Source organism: Protomyctophum parallelum (assembly GCF_964188405.1).
Source record: "Protomyctophum parallelum genome assembly, chromosome: 7".
Taxonomy (NCBI): Eukaryota; Metazoa; Chordata; class Actinopteri; order Myctophiformes; family Myctophidae; genus Protomyctophum; species Protomyctophum parallelum.
Genome location: NC_139705.1, coordinates 41,718,673 through 41,737,735, shown reverse-complemented (window position 1 = coordinate 41,737,735; position 19,063 = coordinate 41,718,673). Strand labels below are relative to the sequence as shown.

Genomic DNA, 19,063 nt, shown 5'->3' with positions numbered 1-19,063 from the left:
ACACACGCACATGCACACGCACACGCACACGCACACACACACACACACACACACACACACAAGATTTAATTTAGATGAAAACCTCACTTAGATTTGGCAAATGAACCACCAGAACGAAATGGGAGATCCTCACAGTTGATTGCACAAAAACACATTGCTCAACTTCATTCAAATGACGTGACTAGAAAAATTCTATATATAATAGCATGCACATAATAACTGCATTTCCAAGTATGGTATTTCCATTCATTGACTGGGAGTATTTTATTACGTTTGCCCTTCTCACTGGTTCCAAGAAACAAAGATATGACCTGACGGTGAAATCTTATCTGAAAGCGGAAATGAAATGGTGGAACTGTAGATCGTCATCTAGGTTAAATCTGTATTCTCATATCTGGTTGAACAGTCATGGACCAGATATTATGTATATTTGTTTGTTATATCTGTAATATCTGTATATGTCTATATTGTCGCTGTTTGGTGGAAACCCTGCATGTTTCAATCTATCCACTGTACAGTAGTTATTATTTGTCTCAAGCTCTTTCATTGGTTTATTTATAAACCCAACCCACAGTATTAACTACTTTTTGATCGGCTATTTTTGCTCCTTTTCACGAAACTCGCATTCGACCAACTAGGGCATTAATTTTATACATTAATTAAACGCCCTATAAAAAGTTGAAATGTGCAAACAGTCCCAAGGTGAATTTTCTTTGAATTCTTTAATTTACCACAGGTAAATAAATGGATAAAACTAAGAAGATGCACCTTGTGCGTGCAGACTGTTTCTATAGACTGTTCACTGAGAGTCTCAGGCTGTCAGCTCAGGACTTCTGTCCCCTGGTATTTGGATGCTACTGTATGTCCGTGTACTGTAAATCCCGTAATCGCACCACTAACGTGTCCCCTGCTTCCCTGGACTTTTACAGGTGGAGTTTGAGGGTCTGAAGCACGAGATCCGTCGTCTGGAGGAGGACGGCCATGTCCTGAACAGCCAGCTGGAGGAGGCCATCCGCCTGAAGGAGATCGCTGAGCGGCAGCTGGGAGAGGCTCTGGAGACCATCAAGACCGAGAGGGAGCTCAAAGCCTCCCTGAGGAAGGAGCTGTCCCACTACATGACCATAGGAGACTCCATGTACCACAGGTACTAATCACTGCATGACCATAGGAGACTCCATGTACCACAGGTACTAATCACTACATGACCATAGGAGACTCCATGTACCACAGGTACTAATCACTACATGACCATAGGAGACTCCATGTACCACAGGTACTAATCACTACATGACCATAGGAGACTACATGTACCACAGGTACTAATCACTACATGACCATAGGAGACTCCATGTACCACAGGTACTAATCACTACATGACCATAGGAGACTCCATGTACCACAGGTACTAATCACTACATGACCATAGGAGACTCCATGTACCACAGGTACTAATCACTACATGACCATAGGAGACTCCATGTACCACAGGTACTAATCACTACATGACCATAGGAGACTCCATGTACCACAGGTACTAATCACTACATGACCATAGGAGACTCCATGTACCACAGGTACTAATCACTACATGACCATAGGAGACTCCATGTACCACAGGTACTAATCACTACATGACCATAGGAGACTCCATGTACCACAGGTACTAATCACTACATGACCATAGGAGACTCCATGTACCACAGGTACTAATCACTACATGACCATAGGAGACTCCATGTACCACAGGTACTAATCACTACATGACCATAGGAGACTCCATGTACCACAGGTACTAATCACTACATGACCATAGGAGACTCCATGTACCACAGGTACTAATCACTACATGACCATAGGAGACTCCATGTACCACAGGTACTAATCACTACATGACCATAGGAGACTCCATGTACCACAGGTACTAATCACTACATGACCATAGGAGACTACATGTACCACAGGTACTAATCACTGCATGACCATAGGAGACTCCATGTACCACAGGTACTAATCACTACATGACCATAGGAGACTCCATGTACCACAGGTACTAATCACTGCATGACCATAGGAGACTCCATGTACCACAGGTACTAATCACTACATGACCATAGGAGACTCCATGTACCACAGGTACTAATCACTACATGACCATAGGAGACTCCATGTACCACAGGTACTAATCACTACATGACCATAGGAGACTCCATGTACCACAGGTACTAATCACTACATGACCATAGGAGACTACATGTACCACAGGTACTAATCACTACATGACCATAGGAGACTCCATGTACCACAGGTACTAATCACTGCATGACCATAGGAGACTCCATGTACCACAGGTACTAATCACTGCATGACCATAGGAGACTCCATGTACCACAGGTACTAATCACTACATGACCATAGGAGACTCCATGTACCACAGGTACTAATCACTGCATGACCATAGGAGACTCCATGTACCACAGGTACTAATCACTACATGACCATAGGAGACTCCATGTACCACAGGTACTAATCACTGCATGACCATAGGAGACTCCATGTACCACAGGTACTAATCACTACATGACCATAGGAGACTCCATGTACCACAGGTACTAATCACTACATGACCATAGGAGACTCCATGTACCACAGGTACTAATCACTGCATGACCATAGGAGACTCCATGTACCACAGGTACTAATCACTACATGACCATAGGAGACTCCATGTACCACAGGTACTAATCACTACATGACCATAGGAGACTCCATGTACCACAGGTACTAATCACTGCATGACCATAGGAGACTCCATGTACCACAGGTACTAATCACTGCATGACCATAGGAGACTCCATGTACCACAGGTACTAATCACTACATGACCATAGGAGACTCCATGTACCACAGGTACTAATCACTGCATGACCATAGGAGACTCCATGTACCACAGGTACTAATCACTACATGACCATAGGAGACTCCATGTACCACAGGTACTAATCACTACATGACCATAGGAGACTCCATGTACCACAGGTACTAATCACTGCATGACCATAGGAGACGTTTCTTCTTGATTATTCGATTAATCAAAGAGTAATCGATGGTATAATCGCTGTTTTCAACATTCTCTCTCTCCAAACGTCCAGCCCACTCAGCATCTCTCTGGACGGTCTGAAGTTCAGCGACGACGCCGCCACAGAGCCCAACAACGACGAGGCGCTCAACGGCTACGAGAACGGCTTCAGCAAGCTGAGCGGCACCATCACCGACGACAACCGCATGGCCACGCCCAACAAGCAGGACCTGTTCCGCCCCATCCCCAGCCTGGTGGACGACCTGCTCAGTGAGCTCAACATCACCGAGATCCAGAAGCTCAAACAGCAGCTGCTGCAGGTTTGTTTTACCACAACACACAACGATTCACCATTCTAGAACAGTCATTCCCAACCTGTGTGGCATACTAAAGGTCCTTGCACATTGCTGTGTTTTTCGGAAAAAAGGAAACATTTGTCCAGTCTGCAAGGACCTTAACTGCGGAACTACCATACTATGCTACGCTAGTTCCATTGAAACGATGGCTTGATTAATTGATCATTAAAGATAAACGTGCTCTGAAAATGCATGGGCCCACCCATCTGCCCGCTTAACATGGGCCCACCCATCTGCCCGCTTAACGTGGCAGCTGAAGGGCTGCCGTGTTAAGTGGTCAGATGGATTGTGAACCCTTTTGGGATTTTCAAGTGGGCCCTGATGCAGAAAGGTTTGGGAACTACTATATAGGAATATAGAGCATTGTCTTTTATTTTATCTTGGTGCCATTCCTGTAAAATTCTATAATTATAGTCAATGTTTTTGTTCAACTATAAACACAACAACGTCAAATCATATATCCGTAACGTAACCCACCCTCCAATTCCAAATCATTGTAAATTACAAACATACTATACACTGGATGAAAACTGGGATAAACATACATTAAAATCATTGGATGTCAGCATAAATGTACATTTTCAACATATCTTTCAAGAAATCTGTACCTCAAACATTTTAAGACTGTTCTGCTGCACTGTTCACTAATTGCATTCTGCTGGGCATTTACCTTTCACATGCTAATGGTCTTGTTGTTGTATAGATTTTTCATAGAGTCAAGAAAATCTAAAGGATCATTTAGCTTTGAGACCAGCCTTATCCTGTGGTCGTCTTTCATTGCACAGACATTGATATGGATATATACTGTATATATAAGACAAATTAACTGGAATTCCCAAATTACACCTTACATTACACTGTATTTACAGATCACTGTAAATGACGCATTTCACCTCACAGATGAGGTGAACCCTTAATGGCACACATCAGTCTTCCCACCAGAGGAGGTTGGGATATTTACTCGATAGAGGACTTGTTTGGCTCCATCCATCTCATTATGATGCATTATGTGTCACTGCCCCTTGCAGCCGATAAGCAGATCAATAACGGACCACTCACACACGGTCAATAAAGCACCGGGGCACTTCCTCTACGATTCCTTTCCATTCCATACATTATGATACTTGACACTCCTTTTTACTGTAATGTCTAAGCACTGGTGCAACAGCAGCTCATATAGGCCATCTACAAGCTAATGGTGCGATGCAATGCGGTGGACTTGGGAGCTTGCAGATCTGCTATTTATGACCTTTAAAAAGATATATGATGATACGTGTTTTCACCACAATTCCTAAAGGCTGCATACTCCTTTCAAACATGTTTGATGTGTTTCTTCAAGACAGTCATGTCCTTATTACGTCACTAATGTCAGGGAGTCAGTGTGGAGTCATGTCCTCATTGAGTCAGGGAGTCAGTTGGGGTGTGAGCTAGATCCTGTTCCAGGCTTCTAGCCACATCTAAAACCCTGTTAGATACCCCCACCCCGCCCCAATCCCAAGGGGGTTGAGCTTTGAGGCAGCAGGTGGTGGTACCAGCAGGAGGTGGCACGAGCGGGTGGCGCCACCAGCTGCCATCTGCCAGATCGTCCCATGAGGCCACGCTTGATCAATCACAGAGAATCAAGAGCCGTTTTATTTACAGTACTTAATACAAGTACAGTACAAGCAGCGAAATGTTGGTAGGATCTGTTCTACAGAACCGTACCGTACCGCACCGTACCGCACCGTACCGTACCATACCGTACCATACCATACCATACCATACCATACCGTACCATACCATACCATACCATACCATACCATACCATACCATACCATACCATACCATACCATAGTATTACAAATAAAATATAGGTAAAAATTCTGGATGAGATGGTGGTAAAAGAAGAGATGAGAAGAATTTGTTTTGTTTTGTCCACTGCCAGGCCATTCCACAGATTCCAGACAGTGATCAGGACAGGAGAAACCAAAGCTTATTTACCTTATTGGCCAACGCTTTGTTGCCCTTCTACCTCCTCTCCTAGTTGAACGAATAGTTTATTTCGATCTTTAGAGAGGGAGACATTACACAAAAACAGTTTACTTTTAGGTGATCGAAAAGGCATAGGCAGAAGCTTAAAGCTTATTAGTGCCTATCCTTATCTCAACGTATTCCAAAATACTGTTGAAGATACAATCAACATATAAACAAAACAAACAAATGCCATTTAACGAAGGAGAATAGAAAATTAAACAAACAAAAAACAAAAAAACAAAACAGACAACGAGAAAAACAAAAACAAGTTAGTTCTATTGATTAGTGACGCACTGATCAATAACGACAGCCAATCCGCTCCTTGTACGCACGGCACCTGAGCTCCCCAATGCCGTCTAGAATCACATCTAAAATGGCTGTTGAATTGGATGTGTGCCGGATGCCCTTTAACACAGAGCCCCTCTTCCACATTTAGGTCATGTCACTCTGCATTAGAGCATGCTAGAGGAGTCCTAGAGGTAAATACACACAGACTTCCTTAACATGCCAAATGGTCCAAGCAATGACCAGCGTTCCCTGCAGCATTACAGTTTGCATCATATACTGCACACAATTTCTGCAGAGGTTATTGTTTGATTGACACCATTATAGAAGAATGTTGCAACTACGTGCAGATGCACGTGACGAGGTCATCTGAATTGTCATTGTGTTTTAATTTCACCTTTATTTAACCAGGCAGACAGTTGAGAACAAATCATTATTTACAATTGTAGCCTGGTAAAAAAGGAAGGCCTCTTAAGGGAGAGTGGTGTATTGACTAAAAGAAAAAAAGGGTGGAAAAGAAGCAATATGTCATATATAGTCTTAGAATCAATAAAACGGAAACATAGACATCAGTGCAATATCCAGTTAAGACAATAAAACAAGCAGCGCTAACTGTCTGAATGATGAGCATAGTTTATTGTACCATGTCATCCTTCTAATCTTCCTTAGTTTGAGTGCAGCAATCCTGGAGTGCGGAACTGTAAAATTACTGTAGTTGGCCCTTGAACTTGTCAAGGATGGCATTCCGTTAATTAAGCCGTGGCTTCTATGTGGGTGACATAACATTCTTCCAGATCTAGGCCTGTTCTGTACTAATGAATGTTTAATAAGGATGCACATGACTGAAATGCTTTTAGATTATTCAGTGTCCAGGTGCGTGTGCATGTACAGTAAGGGGACCCGCCCTGGTCTCTGCCAGTGCTGAGCTGAACCTATTCCAAACACTCCTCAAGGTCAACGCTGACCGGGCTGCTTGGCTGGCCCGGGTGGGGCGGGGGGGCCAGCCTCGCATGCTTCACCAACACAAGTGCATTGTGGGTATAGGGTTACAGGACATGTGATACTAATTGAAAGCGTAGGACCTAATGCACACATCTAGCTTCCAGAGTGTCCCTCCAGGTGTCCAAAGAAACCATCTTCTGAGCTGCCAGAGCCTTTCTGCCTTGCATTGCTGTGGTAAAGGCAGAGCGTTGCATTTCACAGTGCTCTGGGCACCAAAGTGGTTCAACTTTTGAGAGAGTGCCGCACATCGATGCCACTTTCCCATGTAGAGCAGTTGGAGGGACACGCCCACAAGCTTATTCGCGTCAACACCTCCTAGAAAAGTCTGTCTGATTGCATTAAACAACGTTAAACGACATTAAACTCACTTTGCCAAGTCACTTTGCCTACTTGCCACTCGATATCCCATTCACTTCATGCATGCGCATACCCTCTATTGGGTTTTCACAGAAGCATTCAATATCTAAGCCCATACAATCAAAGAATAGCTTCATATTTCATAAACATTGTAATATAACACTAATCCGAATCGGTTAACACCCAAGGAAGACTCACAAAGTCGCAATAAAAGAAAAGAAAGAAACAAAGATCAGAAAAAAGATAAAAAGGAAAAAAACATCAGTCAGTTAAGTCAAGTCCATAACACTCTTCTCTGTCTCTCCTCACCAGATGGAGCGTGAGAAGGTCAACCTGCTGTCCAACCTGCAGGACTCTCAGAAGCAGCTGGAGCAGGCCAACGGGGCTCTGTCGGAGCACCAGGAGAAGGTCAACCGCCTGACGGAGAACCTCAACGCCATCCGCAAGCTGCAGGCCAGCAAGGAGCGCCAGTCGGCGCTGGACAACGAGAAGGAGCGCGACAGCCACGAGGACGGGGACTACTATGAGGTGGACATCAACGGGCCCGAGATCCTGGAGTGCAAGTACAAGGTCAGAAACCTGTTCTTTCCTCTTGTTGATGTGGTGTTTGGAGTAGTCTAACAGCAGTGCAAATGGGCCCCCAAGTAATTGGCTAAACACTACGATTTTAATGATAACATTTATAAAATGTCATGGTATTTTGTCTTTACAACTTGAATGTAAAGAGAGAATGTGATACTGATGAATAGGAACTTAATGTTAGGTCCATTGACTCAAGCCAGAACACAAATAAAGTAAAGCATGCTCTCAAAATGCATGTGTGTTTTTTTTCACGATTTTCAAATGGGCCCTGAATCCACAAAAGGTTTGGAACCGTTGTCTCTCCACGTTGTGGTGTCTGTGAAGGTTGCTAACAGCATTTCTTCTCCAGGTTGCGGTGTCTGAAGCCGGTGAGCTCAAGGAGGAGCTGAAGACCCTGAAGGCCGAGTACCAGAGCTGTCAGTCCCGCTACGAGGAGGAGAGCAGACGCCTGGAGAACGACGTCACCACGCTGGGACAGAAGCTGTCGGTGTTGGAGAAGAGCAGCCGCAAGGAGAGTGAGGAGAAGATCAGGCTGGAGAAGGAGCTACGCAAGGTGAGGAGCAGACTGTGAATTACTGATAATTACTAATAATTGTTATATTATAATTAATAATTATAATTTTAATTATTTTGAATTGACATTTGTATTGTCACCACACTCTATACTGGGTGCAGGCTTTTACTGTTGCAGTTTAAGAGAGTAGAAATGGAAGAATAAAAAGGAGAATAAAAACATGGGGAAAAAAAGACGAGAATATAAAATGCAGGTTAAATTCAGTAGCATGGGCCCGGACGGTTAGCTCAACCGTCTGGGCACCTGGCTGCCAAGCCAGCTGGACACAGGTTCGACTCCCGAGCCCGGCGGCCTTTGCCGCTTGTCACTCCCCATCTCTCTCCCCCTTTCCTGTCTAATTACTGTACCCTATCAATAAAGGCAAAATACGCCAAAACAAATATATCTTTAAATTCAGCGTGTACACACAGTACCTGTGGAATGTGGATTACAAGTCCTAGATAAAAGTATACATGCAGAATTCAGTATAATACCTACCCAATCGATAAAAGATAAGGACAACAAACAGTATTTCTTTGTTGTTGTCAGAAGTCTAATAGTATCACCAGCATATTTCGTGTGTCTTTTTGTGTATTAATCGTTGCTAATCCATGTGTTCCGTTTGTGCGTGTTCAGGTGAGCGACGTGGCCGGTGAGTCTCAGGGCAGCCTGAGTGTGGCCCAGGACGAGCTGGTGACCTTCAGCGAGGAGCTGGCCACCCTCTACAACCACGTCTGCATGTGCAACAACGAGACACCCAACCGCGTCATGCTGGACTTCTACAAGGAGGGCAAGGGCGGCCGCAGCAGTCCAGAGGTTCGTGGCCGCCGCTCGCCCATCCTGCTCACCAAGGGCCTGTTCCCCGAGCCCGCCAGGGCCGACGATGGAGCCCTGTCACCACCCCTGCCCTCCCCGGTACGCCTCTCACAATTATTATATTTAATAAATTGTATTATACTTAATTACGTATATGTTAGTTATATCTGTCCTGTGCACGTTTTGTTTCCAAACGCTTAAAAGCCAAACAGAAATGTAATTTCGATTCACACATTCCAACGCTAATCACAATTATATATGTACGACTATGTAGTCACTAGTCAGTCGACTAAACTTTCACGATCATGACGACAACCCTAGGGGTCGGACTCCCGGCGCGAGCCCATGAACATCTACAACCTGGTAGCCATCATCCGCGACCAGATCAAGCACCTGCAGCTGGCGGTGGACCGCACCACGGAGCTGTCCCGCCAGAGGGTGGCCTCGCTGGAGCTGGGGACCGTGGCCGACAAGGACAAGGAGGCGTGCATGGCGGAGATCCTCAAGCTCAAGTCCCTGCTGAGCACCAAGAGGGAGCAGATCGCCACGCTGAGGACCGTGCTGAAGGCCAACAAGCAGGTCTGTCCACCTGTCTGTGGCTCTAGGCCAGTGGTCTGTCCACCTGTCTGTGGCTCTAGGCTAGTGGTCTGTCTGTGTCTCTAGGCCAGTGGTCTGTCCACCTGTCTCTCTAGGCTAGTGGTCTGTCCAACTGTCTGCGGCTCTAGGCCAGTGGTCTGTCCACCTGTCTGTGTCTCTAGGCCAGTGGTCTGTCCACCTGTCTGTGTCTCTAGGCCAGTGGTCTGTCCACCTGTCTGTGTCTCTAGGCTAGTGGTCTGTCAACCTGTCTGTGGCTCTAGGCCAGTGGTCTGTCCACCTGTCTGTGGCTCTAGGCCTGTGGTCTGTCCACCTGTCTGTGTCTCTAGTCTGTCCACCTGTCTGTGGCTCTAGGCCAGTGGTCTGTCCACCTGTCTGTGGCTCTAGGCCAGTGGTCTGTCCACCTGTCTGTGTCTCTAGGCTAGTGGTCTGTCCACCTGTCTGTGGCTCTAGGCCAGTGGTCTGTCCACCTGTCTGTGGCTCTAGGCTAGTGGTCTGTCTGTGTCTCTAGGCCAGTGGTCTGTCCACCTTTCTCTCTAGGCCAGTGGTCTGTCCAACTGTCTGTGGCTCTAGGCCAGTGGTCTGTCCACCTGTCTGTGTCTCTAGGCCAGTGGTCTGTCCACCTGTCTGTGTCTCTAGGCCAGTGGTCTGTCCACCTGTCTGTGTCTCTAGGCTAGTGGTCTGTCCACCTGTCTGTGTCTCTAGTCTGTCCACCTGTCTGTGGCTCTAGGCCAGTGGTCTGTCCACCTGTCTGTGGCTCTAGGCCAGTGGTCTGTCCACCTGTCTGTGGCTCTAGGCCAGTGGTCTGTCAACCTGTCTGTGGCTCTAGGCCAGTGGTCTGTCCACCTGTCTGTGGCTCTAGGCCTGTGGTCTGTCCACCTGTCTGTGTCTCTAGTCTGTCCACCTGTCTGTGGCTCTAGGCCAGTGGTCTGTCCACCTGTCTGTGGCTCTAGGCCAGTGGTCTGTCCACCTGTCTGTGGCTCTAGGCCAGTGGTCTGTCCACCTGTCTGTGGCTCTAGGCTAGTGGTCTGTCCACCTGTCTGTGGCTCTAGGCCAGTGGTCTGTCCACCTGTCTGTGGCTCTAGGCTAGTGGTCTGTCCACCTGTCTGTGGCTCTAGGCCAGTGGTCTGTCCACCTGTCTATGTCTCTAGGCTATTGGTCTGTCCACCTGTCTGTGTCTCTAGGCCAGTGGTCTGTCCACCTGTCTATGTCTCTAGGCCAGTGGTCTGTCCACCTGTCTGTGGCTCTAGGCCAGTGGTCTGTCCACCTGTCTGTGTCTCTAGGCTAGTGGTCTGTCCACCTGTCTGTGGCTCTAGGCTAGTGGTCTGTCCACCTGTCTGTGTCTCTAGGCTAGTGGTCTGTCCACCTGTCTGTGGCTCTAGGCCAGTGGTCTGTCCACCTGTCTGTGGCTCTAGGCTAATGGGTCTGTCCACCTGTCTGTGGCTCTAGGCTAATGGGTCTGTCCACCTGTCTGTGGCTCTAGGCTAATGGGTCTGTCCACCTGTCTGTGGCTCTGGGCCAGTGGTCTGTCCACCTGTCTGTGGCTCTAGGCTAATGGGTCTGTCCACCTGTCTGTGGCTCTGGGCCAGTGGTTCTCAGACATTTACCCCATAACTCTGAGAGTATACAAATTGAACCAAATTAATTATGGACATGCAAGGGTCCATTGGAACCCATTCAAGGAAGCCTGAAGGTTGTTTGTCATTTTCTTTTTCAAAAATGTCTGAAAATACACTAACAGGAATCCAGCATTTTATTAGCAAAGATGATGTGTAAACAAACAAAATACTTAACCCATACCATAGTCACTTGACCTGTGGAAATTGTGGAATACTTCCAAGCTAGTCTCAACTCTCCGATGAGTCAATCGGATAAATATGGATAGCTAGCTTTGAAAGCCTCTCATCATGTTGTATGGAACTGGCTTTCGTTAAAAAAAGAAGCCTGAATACAATAAAGGCCCCTGCTCTGGGCTCTAGACAGTCCGTCTTAACAGGCTCCATTTTGATCCCTGACACTTTATTCCTTGAACAGCAGAAACAGGGAGGCGGCTTGCTATTTCAGCTAGGATCAGCTGCTGCAGACTGCAGAGCACATGCACGGCAGATCCATAACAAACACTGCCGTGCGCGTGCAAGTGCATGTTTTATGTGCGAGTGTGTGGTGGAGACTGCAGTCTTGTGGCGTCAGCTGCCCAGTGACTCTGTGCCATGTGGGTGGGTGGGTGGGTGAGAGGAAAAGACCCCCAGGGAACTAAAAGACCCCCCAAACGAGGCAGGAGGTGCCGACAGTTGTTACTGTGACAGATCTCTGAAAGACGTGTGTGGTTTGTTATGTCTGAACATTAGAACAGGACAGAGACATGAAAACCTCGTGAAACAAACACACACGCGCACATACCTGTGTGTATTTTTCTTTTAATTAACAGCCAACAAACCAACTGAGGGGTGTGGTGAGGTTTACTACTAGGTCACAAGGCCGCTTTGATGTGCTACGCCGACGACGCAGCAGGGAACAAAGACCTTGTGTTGGCTCACATGCTTCACCTTTCCTGTCTGATTCATTCGTTTTGTCTTGGTGTGGTGTGTTCCCACAGACGGCGGAAGTGGCGCTGGCCAACCTGAAGAGCAAATACGAGAACGAGAAGGCCATGGTGACCGAGACCATGATGAAGCTGAGGAACGAGCTCAAAGCGCTGAAGGAGGACGCCGCCACCTTCTCCTCGCTCAGAGCCATGTTCGCCACGCGGTACGTCATTTACATCAGCTGTTCTTAACCCATTTTGACCGATTTTTCAAAAATAGCAGACCTACAAGCTCATAGTGGCGCGCTATGAGCTTGTAGGTCTGCTATTTTTGAAAAATAGCAGACCTGCTTTAGCTATTTTTCAATAGCATAACATAATGCTAACACCAAAAGGGGTTCCCGCCCAAAATGGGTTAAACCTTTGTCATGCCAGGGAGCCTCATATTCATAGGTATTTGGCCCAGGCATAGACCCCCACATCTGAAAAGGGTTACTTTTTGTCCCAGGGACCACCAGGAAAGAAATTAGCAGATGTGCAAGCTTCCCAATATCACACAATACTGTACATCTACATGTTGGTGAAGTTGCAACAAAACAACAACAACGTAATATTAGAACTATTTACATGGTATATCAATAAGCAGATTGATTACTAAGTGTGTCATGATGATGATACCATCTGTCTATTTTTGGCACATTAATCCATTGTTAAAAACACTACATATACAACACTACATAAAACTAAGCTTAAGCCATGTTTATTATAATGTAATCCATATAACCATATGGTTGCTTTCTATGTGTATTCATTATATTATTTCAATATGAAAGGATATTATTAGAAGGATATTGTTTTGGGTCTATGAATGTGGGCCATGGAGGGATGTACACTGATAGATGTTAGGATGGAGAAGGCTTGTAATCCTGTCGTATCATCATCAGTGTTTTGGAGCAGTTTTGCAAGGGGTGCACAGATACTAACCCCCTCAGATGCTCGTTAAGCTTTGTGATTCCTATAAGAAGCAGGCCAAAGGTTCTGTTGTAATCCTCTACCTCGGCCTTGTGTGTGTGTGTGTGTGTGTGTGTGTGTGTGTGTGTGTGTGTGTGTGTGTGTGTGTGTGTTCAAATTATTTGATGAATTTGACATTTTCAGTGGCTAGTGTAAAAGTTATTTTTACTTTCCATGCAGTAGTGAAATCCATCATGGCGCAATGTGACAATTCTCTCTGACCAAACAGTACTCTGCAATATTTTTGCGCCACTTTGGGTATCGGCAGATGCCAGACTTGCTTGGAAGCTAGTAAACATAGGTGATGGCAAGTTATCATGAACTTTTTTTTTGTGGCTTTCGCCTTTATTGTCTCCACCAGGCCGAAGGCATGTGGGGAGAGTATGTTTTGCACTCCGTCCGTCCGCGTGTCCGTCCGTCCGTCCGTCCGTGTGTCCGTGAACAGCTAATCTCGGCCACCGTTAACCCGGTCGATGCCATATTTTGCACACACACTCCCTGGATGCCAACGATGAACCTCTGCCCCAAACTTTCCAGAACGGCCTGTTATAGCGCCACCAGGAGGCCGCTTTGTGCAAAACAAGTTTTTGCACAGTACACCTACAGATTTTGTCCAAACATCACGCAAATTGGTACACAGTCTCTCTAGAGCCATTCAACGAAACGGGTCTTTCAGATTTATCACACTCCATCCTGATTGGTTAAGATTGGCTTCCAAAGTTCACAGGAGTGCTCAGTTTCAAACAAAATGCTGCAAATCATGAACACATCGCGTGATTTCTGTGAAATTGTGCACCCACATTCCCACTAGGCCGAGGACGAAATGCCACATGAACAATTTCAACTCAGCCTCAAGGTGGCGCTATAACTGGCCGAAAAGTGTTTTTACCTCTAACTGCACGGATCTGTGGATAACCTGGTGGAGACCTGTGCCCGGAAGGGCACTTTTTCTAGTTGTATATGTTTTATGGAGGGACAGACAGTAGACTGACAGGAAATGGGGAGAGAGATGAGGGGAAGACATGCAGTAAAGGCCGTCGGGATCGGGAGTCGAACCCGCGGCACACTGCCAGACTGGATTACCAGTCTAGAATAGGGGCTCATGTGGTTAAGAAGACACCCCTACAATCCGCAGCAAAGCTCAAACTGTGCCACCGGGCAGCAGGAGCAGAGAATGAACACTCAGCATTCCCCACCCTGTCCATGGCATGCAGAAATTCAATCAGATTTCTCTGAAGTGAACTCCATATTACCTGCAGCGCCCTTGGCAATTAGAGACGTGAGGAAAACTCCCCCGTCGGCACATACGAGAGTTTGTGTTGTCATGACGATTTGGCGCAGTGCAGTGCCAGATGGTATAGAGGAGGGATGTGGGTGTTATGCTAAGCTATCTGGACTACAAGATGCACATGTAGCAGGAGAAAGCCTGCGCCTCCTCTTATCTCACTCTCACTGCTAAATATAATCTGTTGTGGCAGTGTGCAAGGTGGAAATCTGCCTCTTAGGGGACCTTTCTTCCTAGAGCCAGGCCCATGTACTTTTGACCACATCGGTATCAGCAATAATTCAGGCCATGTGTCAAAAAATGTTAACCCCTTTCAATCTGATGTCCCTATTTTGAGCATGTCTTTAAAAGTGAAAAAAAATAAATAATAATAATAATGGCTGATATGTTAGCATGTGTAGATTTTCTATTATTGATGACATTATCTCAAATCTAACGTCATCACGCTATTCCAGTATTTGATTTCTAGCGTTTTCACTACAGGGAAATTGTAATTCCGCCAGTACATTCCGGAAATAAATAAGGAGGCTTGCCATAAAATTGTGAACACCAAAACTGCCGCCACACAAGATAAGTGCCCGTCTTCTCATGAGATGGATCTCAAAATGTCCACTATACTTCCTGTGAAAACAGGGTGGATTAGAATTGATTTAGCACCTTTTTGTAATATCGGTCAAAATATCGGTAACCTTTGATCTAGGACTCTCCAAAAATGGGATTGGTATATCGGGTCTGAGAAAGCTGTCATCGGTCGGGTTCTTACTTCCCTCCGCTCTCCAGGCAGGCGTCCATGAAGAAACATCACCTCTTGCTATCAGGGCAGGAAGGGTGCGAGATAAGATAGGCGGTTCAAGTCCGGTCCGTGTCAAGTCCCTCTTTCCTCTTCATGATAGCACCATGCAGCCTCCAGCCTGGACCCACAGGAATGCACTTACAGTAGCATCTACCCCCCCCAGTGTTCTGCCATGTAAGGTGATGGACACATTATGTGCTGTGCCCCCCGGCACACTGACCCACTTAAACCAACCGTTTATCCGTTTATTTAACGGATGACAGCCTCCGTTCTCGTCTTTCGGGATGTAGTTCCAGACTCTCCATAGCATTGAGAGATTGTGGAAGAGTTGTAAGACTACTATTCACATCATCTCTCATGTACTTTGTTCACCAAGGTGGGGGGTCTATACTAAGTCCCTTCCTTTTTCCCCTCTACAACTAATCTCTTTGCCAAAATTAGACAATTACATGCATTGCTCACAGTGCTTTGCAACGATTGGCTATTTTCGCAGAATGTTCGCCTATTCTGAAAACGTCATAATATTTAACAATTGAAAACATCCGGGGTCCCTGCCTGCCTGCCTGGTACAAATTATTTTGAAATTAAATGGGGATTTCACTGCGTATGCAATGTTGTGTTTATAGCTCAGACTCAGTATTGGTATGTAAATTCAACCCTATTAGTGAGTGGGGTATGGGTAGGGGGCAGGGGGGGTATAGGGGGACTCTTTGATAGGCTGGGGGGACCCCGTTGGTCCGACGTTTCCCACACTCCCCCATCCATCCATCCCCCTCTCACCTCATCCTCTGGTTTGGTGGGACGAGGGGGCGGCGGGGCTTTAATAAAGCCCATTCTGAGTGGTCTTTCTCATGCTAATTGATCAGTCCGTGAAGGTAGACTTCTAGTGAAGTTGAGACATGGTGAAGTGTCTCCGATATGAGAGGTGTGGTCCCGCACACAAAGAAAGATGAAAGAGTGAAATTAAACAGATTTGTTGCCTTTCTGTGGCATTAGTGAGTTATATGCTACTGTTGGTGCGTGTGATTTTACTGGCAAAAATGCATATACATGCATGTACATGACCATATTATATTTGTATGTATCTGTCAAAAGAATAAAACACCAAAATACCCGATACAGTTTCAACACGCTAGACAAGTGAAATGTGTGTGTACTTGTTTGTGCGTGTGTGCATGTGTGTGTGTATGTTTCTCCAGCTGCAGTCTCTTGTGGCATCATATTACCCATAAACCCCTGCTGCCCCCTAGCATTCCTCAGACATGCCTCCGCATGCAGACATGTCTGGACATGCACACATTGTCATTAACAGCCATACAGGACCCCCACCTCGTACAATACATGCATACATACAGTACATACATACACCCTTTGTGCATGTTTCTCTTTCTTCCATTCATAAGCTCTTTTCATTTTTAATTCCTTTCTTTCTGTCTATTCTGTCTCTGTGATGTCCTACCTACTGTGACGTGTGTGTGTGTGTGTGTGTGTGTGTGTGTGTGTGTGTGTGTGTGTGTGTGTGTGTGTGTGCTCCGCACATGCGCACGACTTAAAGTGTACATGTGCGTACGTATGTGTGGGAGTTTCAGATAGATGCCTTCACTTCAGCTAAGTTATGTGCCATGCATGATGGCATGTTTGGGTGCAGCTCCTCTTTATGTTGCCGTGTGTGTGCGTGCATACAGTATGTGTGTGAAAGCATATCTCCTAACCCCTGAGGTTACTGTAAGTGATTCCAGAGAGAAGCTGAGCCCCTAGCTGTCCATCAGTGCATTCAATGTAGTGACTGTTCATCCACAAAAGACCCCCTCCTGCCCCCCCACAACCCCCCCACCCCACCCCCTCCAGTCCCAAACCTACACCCCACCAGAAGGCCAAGAAGGCTTCCATTGTACGCCCTCAGTCACTACTAGAACGGAGATTCCTCTTTTATTGGTTTCATCTTTTTCCCGGGAAAACCCATGGCCTTGCATCTCCCAGCAGCCGTCCCACCATCTTAAGGGGGCGCTGCCCCTACCCAGGGAGTCCCCCCCGACTAACACTGTGTTTAATGAAGCACCACTGATCCCTTTGTGTGTGTGTGTGTGTGTGTGTTTGTGTGTGTGTGTGTGTGTGTGTGTGTGTGTGTGTGTGTGTGTGCGCACGAGTGTGTGTGTGTGTGTGTGTGTGTGTGTGTGTGTGCGCGCACGAGTGTGTGTGCGCACGTGTGTGTGTGTGCGCGCACGAGTGTGTGTGCGCACGTGTGTGTGTGTGCGCACATGTGTGTGTGCATGTGGGGGTCTGGGGGGCAGAAGTTCACATGGAGCGCAACCACGTGCAACAGAAACACAACAGATCCAGCAGCCAATGGCCAATACCCAAACAAAAACATTAGATCCCATGTTGACCAATCGGAACGGGCCAGTGCTGGTGTGTGTGTGTGCTGGCATTGAAATGGATGAATGGCATGAACAGTCCATTGTAGGACTTGTCAGGGTTAGCCATTGTTGTTTTTATAAGTCAGTCCACGCCTTGGCTGTTATTACTGCTTAAGGTGTTTTCCGGTGAAGTCTGTGTTATCGTCTCAAGGGAGAGTGTGCGACTAAAGAAGCAGTAGCATGTGCATGTCTTCGCCGGATAATCTCTTGAGTGGCTTTGTTGGAGCTGAAGGCTGAGGTGTTATTCACACATGTAGCCATCTTCTCCTTTCACACTATTCACACATGTAGCCATCTTCTGCTTTCACACTTTGATATTTAGCAGACACTCTTATCCAGAGCGACTTGCAACTAGACCGATTTTTCATCAGCCGATCCTGATTTTTGAGACTCCTAGCCCACTGATTGCCAATGTTTTCACCCGTATTTTGTAAAACAAAACTGCCGATCTACATGCTCACAACGGCATAGTTTTGTGACGCGCCGTGAGGCTTCTTGAGCATTTTTGAAAACTACACATCGGCTCCATATTTGCAGATGCCGATGTCATCAAAAAAGTCAAATAATGGCCGATATATATCAGTCTAGCTCTGCTTGCATCATGCGAAATTGGATCTTCTTTGCAGAGGTGTGTCATTCATTACTGCAAAAAAAAGAATATATGAATGAATGCTTTGTCTGAGATAGGGAGAGGCTGCAGCTGAGATAGGGAGAGGCTGCAGCCGGTTGCAGAAGATACATTCAGTAAATGTGAATATCAGGGCAGACGCTGCAGGTGCAGGAGGGAGAGAACATGAATGAAAGATGGATGAAGGCTGAAGTGGACAGAACGCGTGAGGCCATGGAGAAATGGACCAAGATGACAAGTGAGAGTGTCACAATGTCATGTCAACGTGCATGACCCACTTTTCTTTTTACAGCTGTCCATGCACCAGTGCATTTTACACTCACACATACACACTACAGCGCAGCACACTCTCTCCACAAGGGCAGCGGGAGACAGTGGATTCTGCCGCAGTGCTGCAGATAGTCTGAGCCTGCTGGTGGTATTTTACACAGACATGGCAGATGGAGGGGCGCGGGTGGGGTGCCAAATATACTCGAGAATACTAGGTGTGGAGGTTGAAGCTGTACTCTTGTGTTGTGCAGGTGTCTTGTGCACCTCACTTTCTGTGTTCCTTCTCGTCCTCGACTAAGTCCTGCGGTGACGCAGGACGGATCTTCTTTGCGACCCACAGGGTTAATGCTTTTTAATATCCTGTGTGTGTGTGTGTGTGTGTGTGTGTGTGTGTGTGTGTGTGTGTGTGTGTGCGTGTGCTACTGTAGTTTTTTACTGCAGCCTAGCATACACCTCTCACTACTCCCTCTACTTTTGCGTGTCATTGTCATATAAAGAAGT

At 46.4% G+C, this 19,063-nt stretch overlaps 1 protein-coding gene across 3 annotated transcripts in view; it reads left to right on the top strand.

The window, feature by feature from the left end:
- The window catches only part of LOC310861663 (protein bicaudal D homolog 2-like), a 73,299-nt gene that overhangs the window by 45,194 nt on the left and 9,042 nt on the right, over positions 1–19,063 (top strand). For all 3 annotated transcript variants that reach the window (XM_083769214.1, XM_083769213.1, XM_083769212.1), the window contains exons 4-10: positions 930–1,144; positions 3,150–3,396; positions 7,402–7,659; positions 8,021–8,224; positions 8,861–9,139; positions 9,362–9,619; positions 12,231–12,382. In XM_083769214.1, the coding sequence (XP_083625340.1) occupies positions 930–1,144; positions 3,150–3,396; positions 7,402–7,659; positions 8,021–8,224; positions 8,861–9,139; positions 9,362–9,619; positions 12,231–12,382 (1,613 nt within the window). The remainder of the gene's footprint in view (positions 1–929; positions 1,145–3,149; positions 3,397–7,401; positions 7,660–8,020; positions 8,225–8,860; positions 9,140–9,361; positions 9,620–12,230; positions 12,383–19,063) is intronic.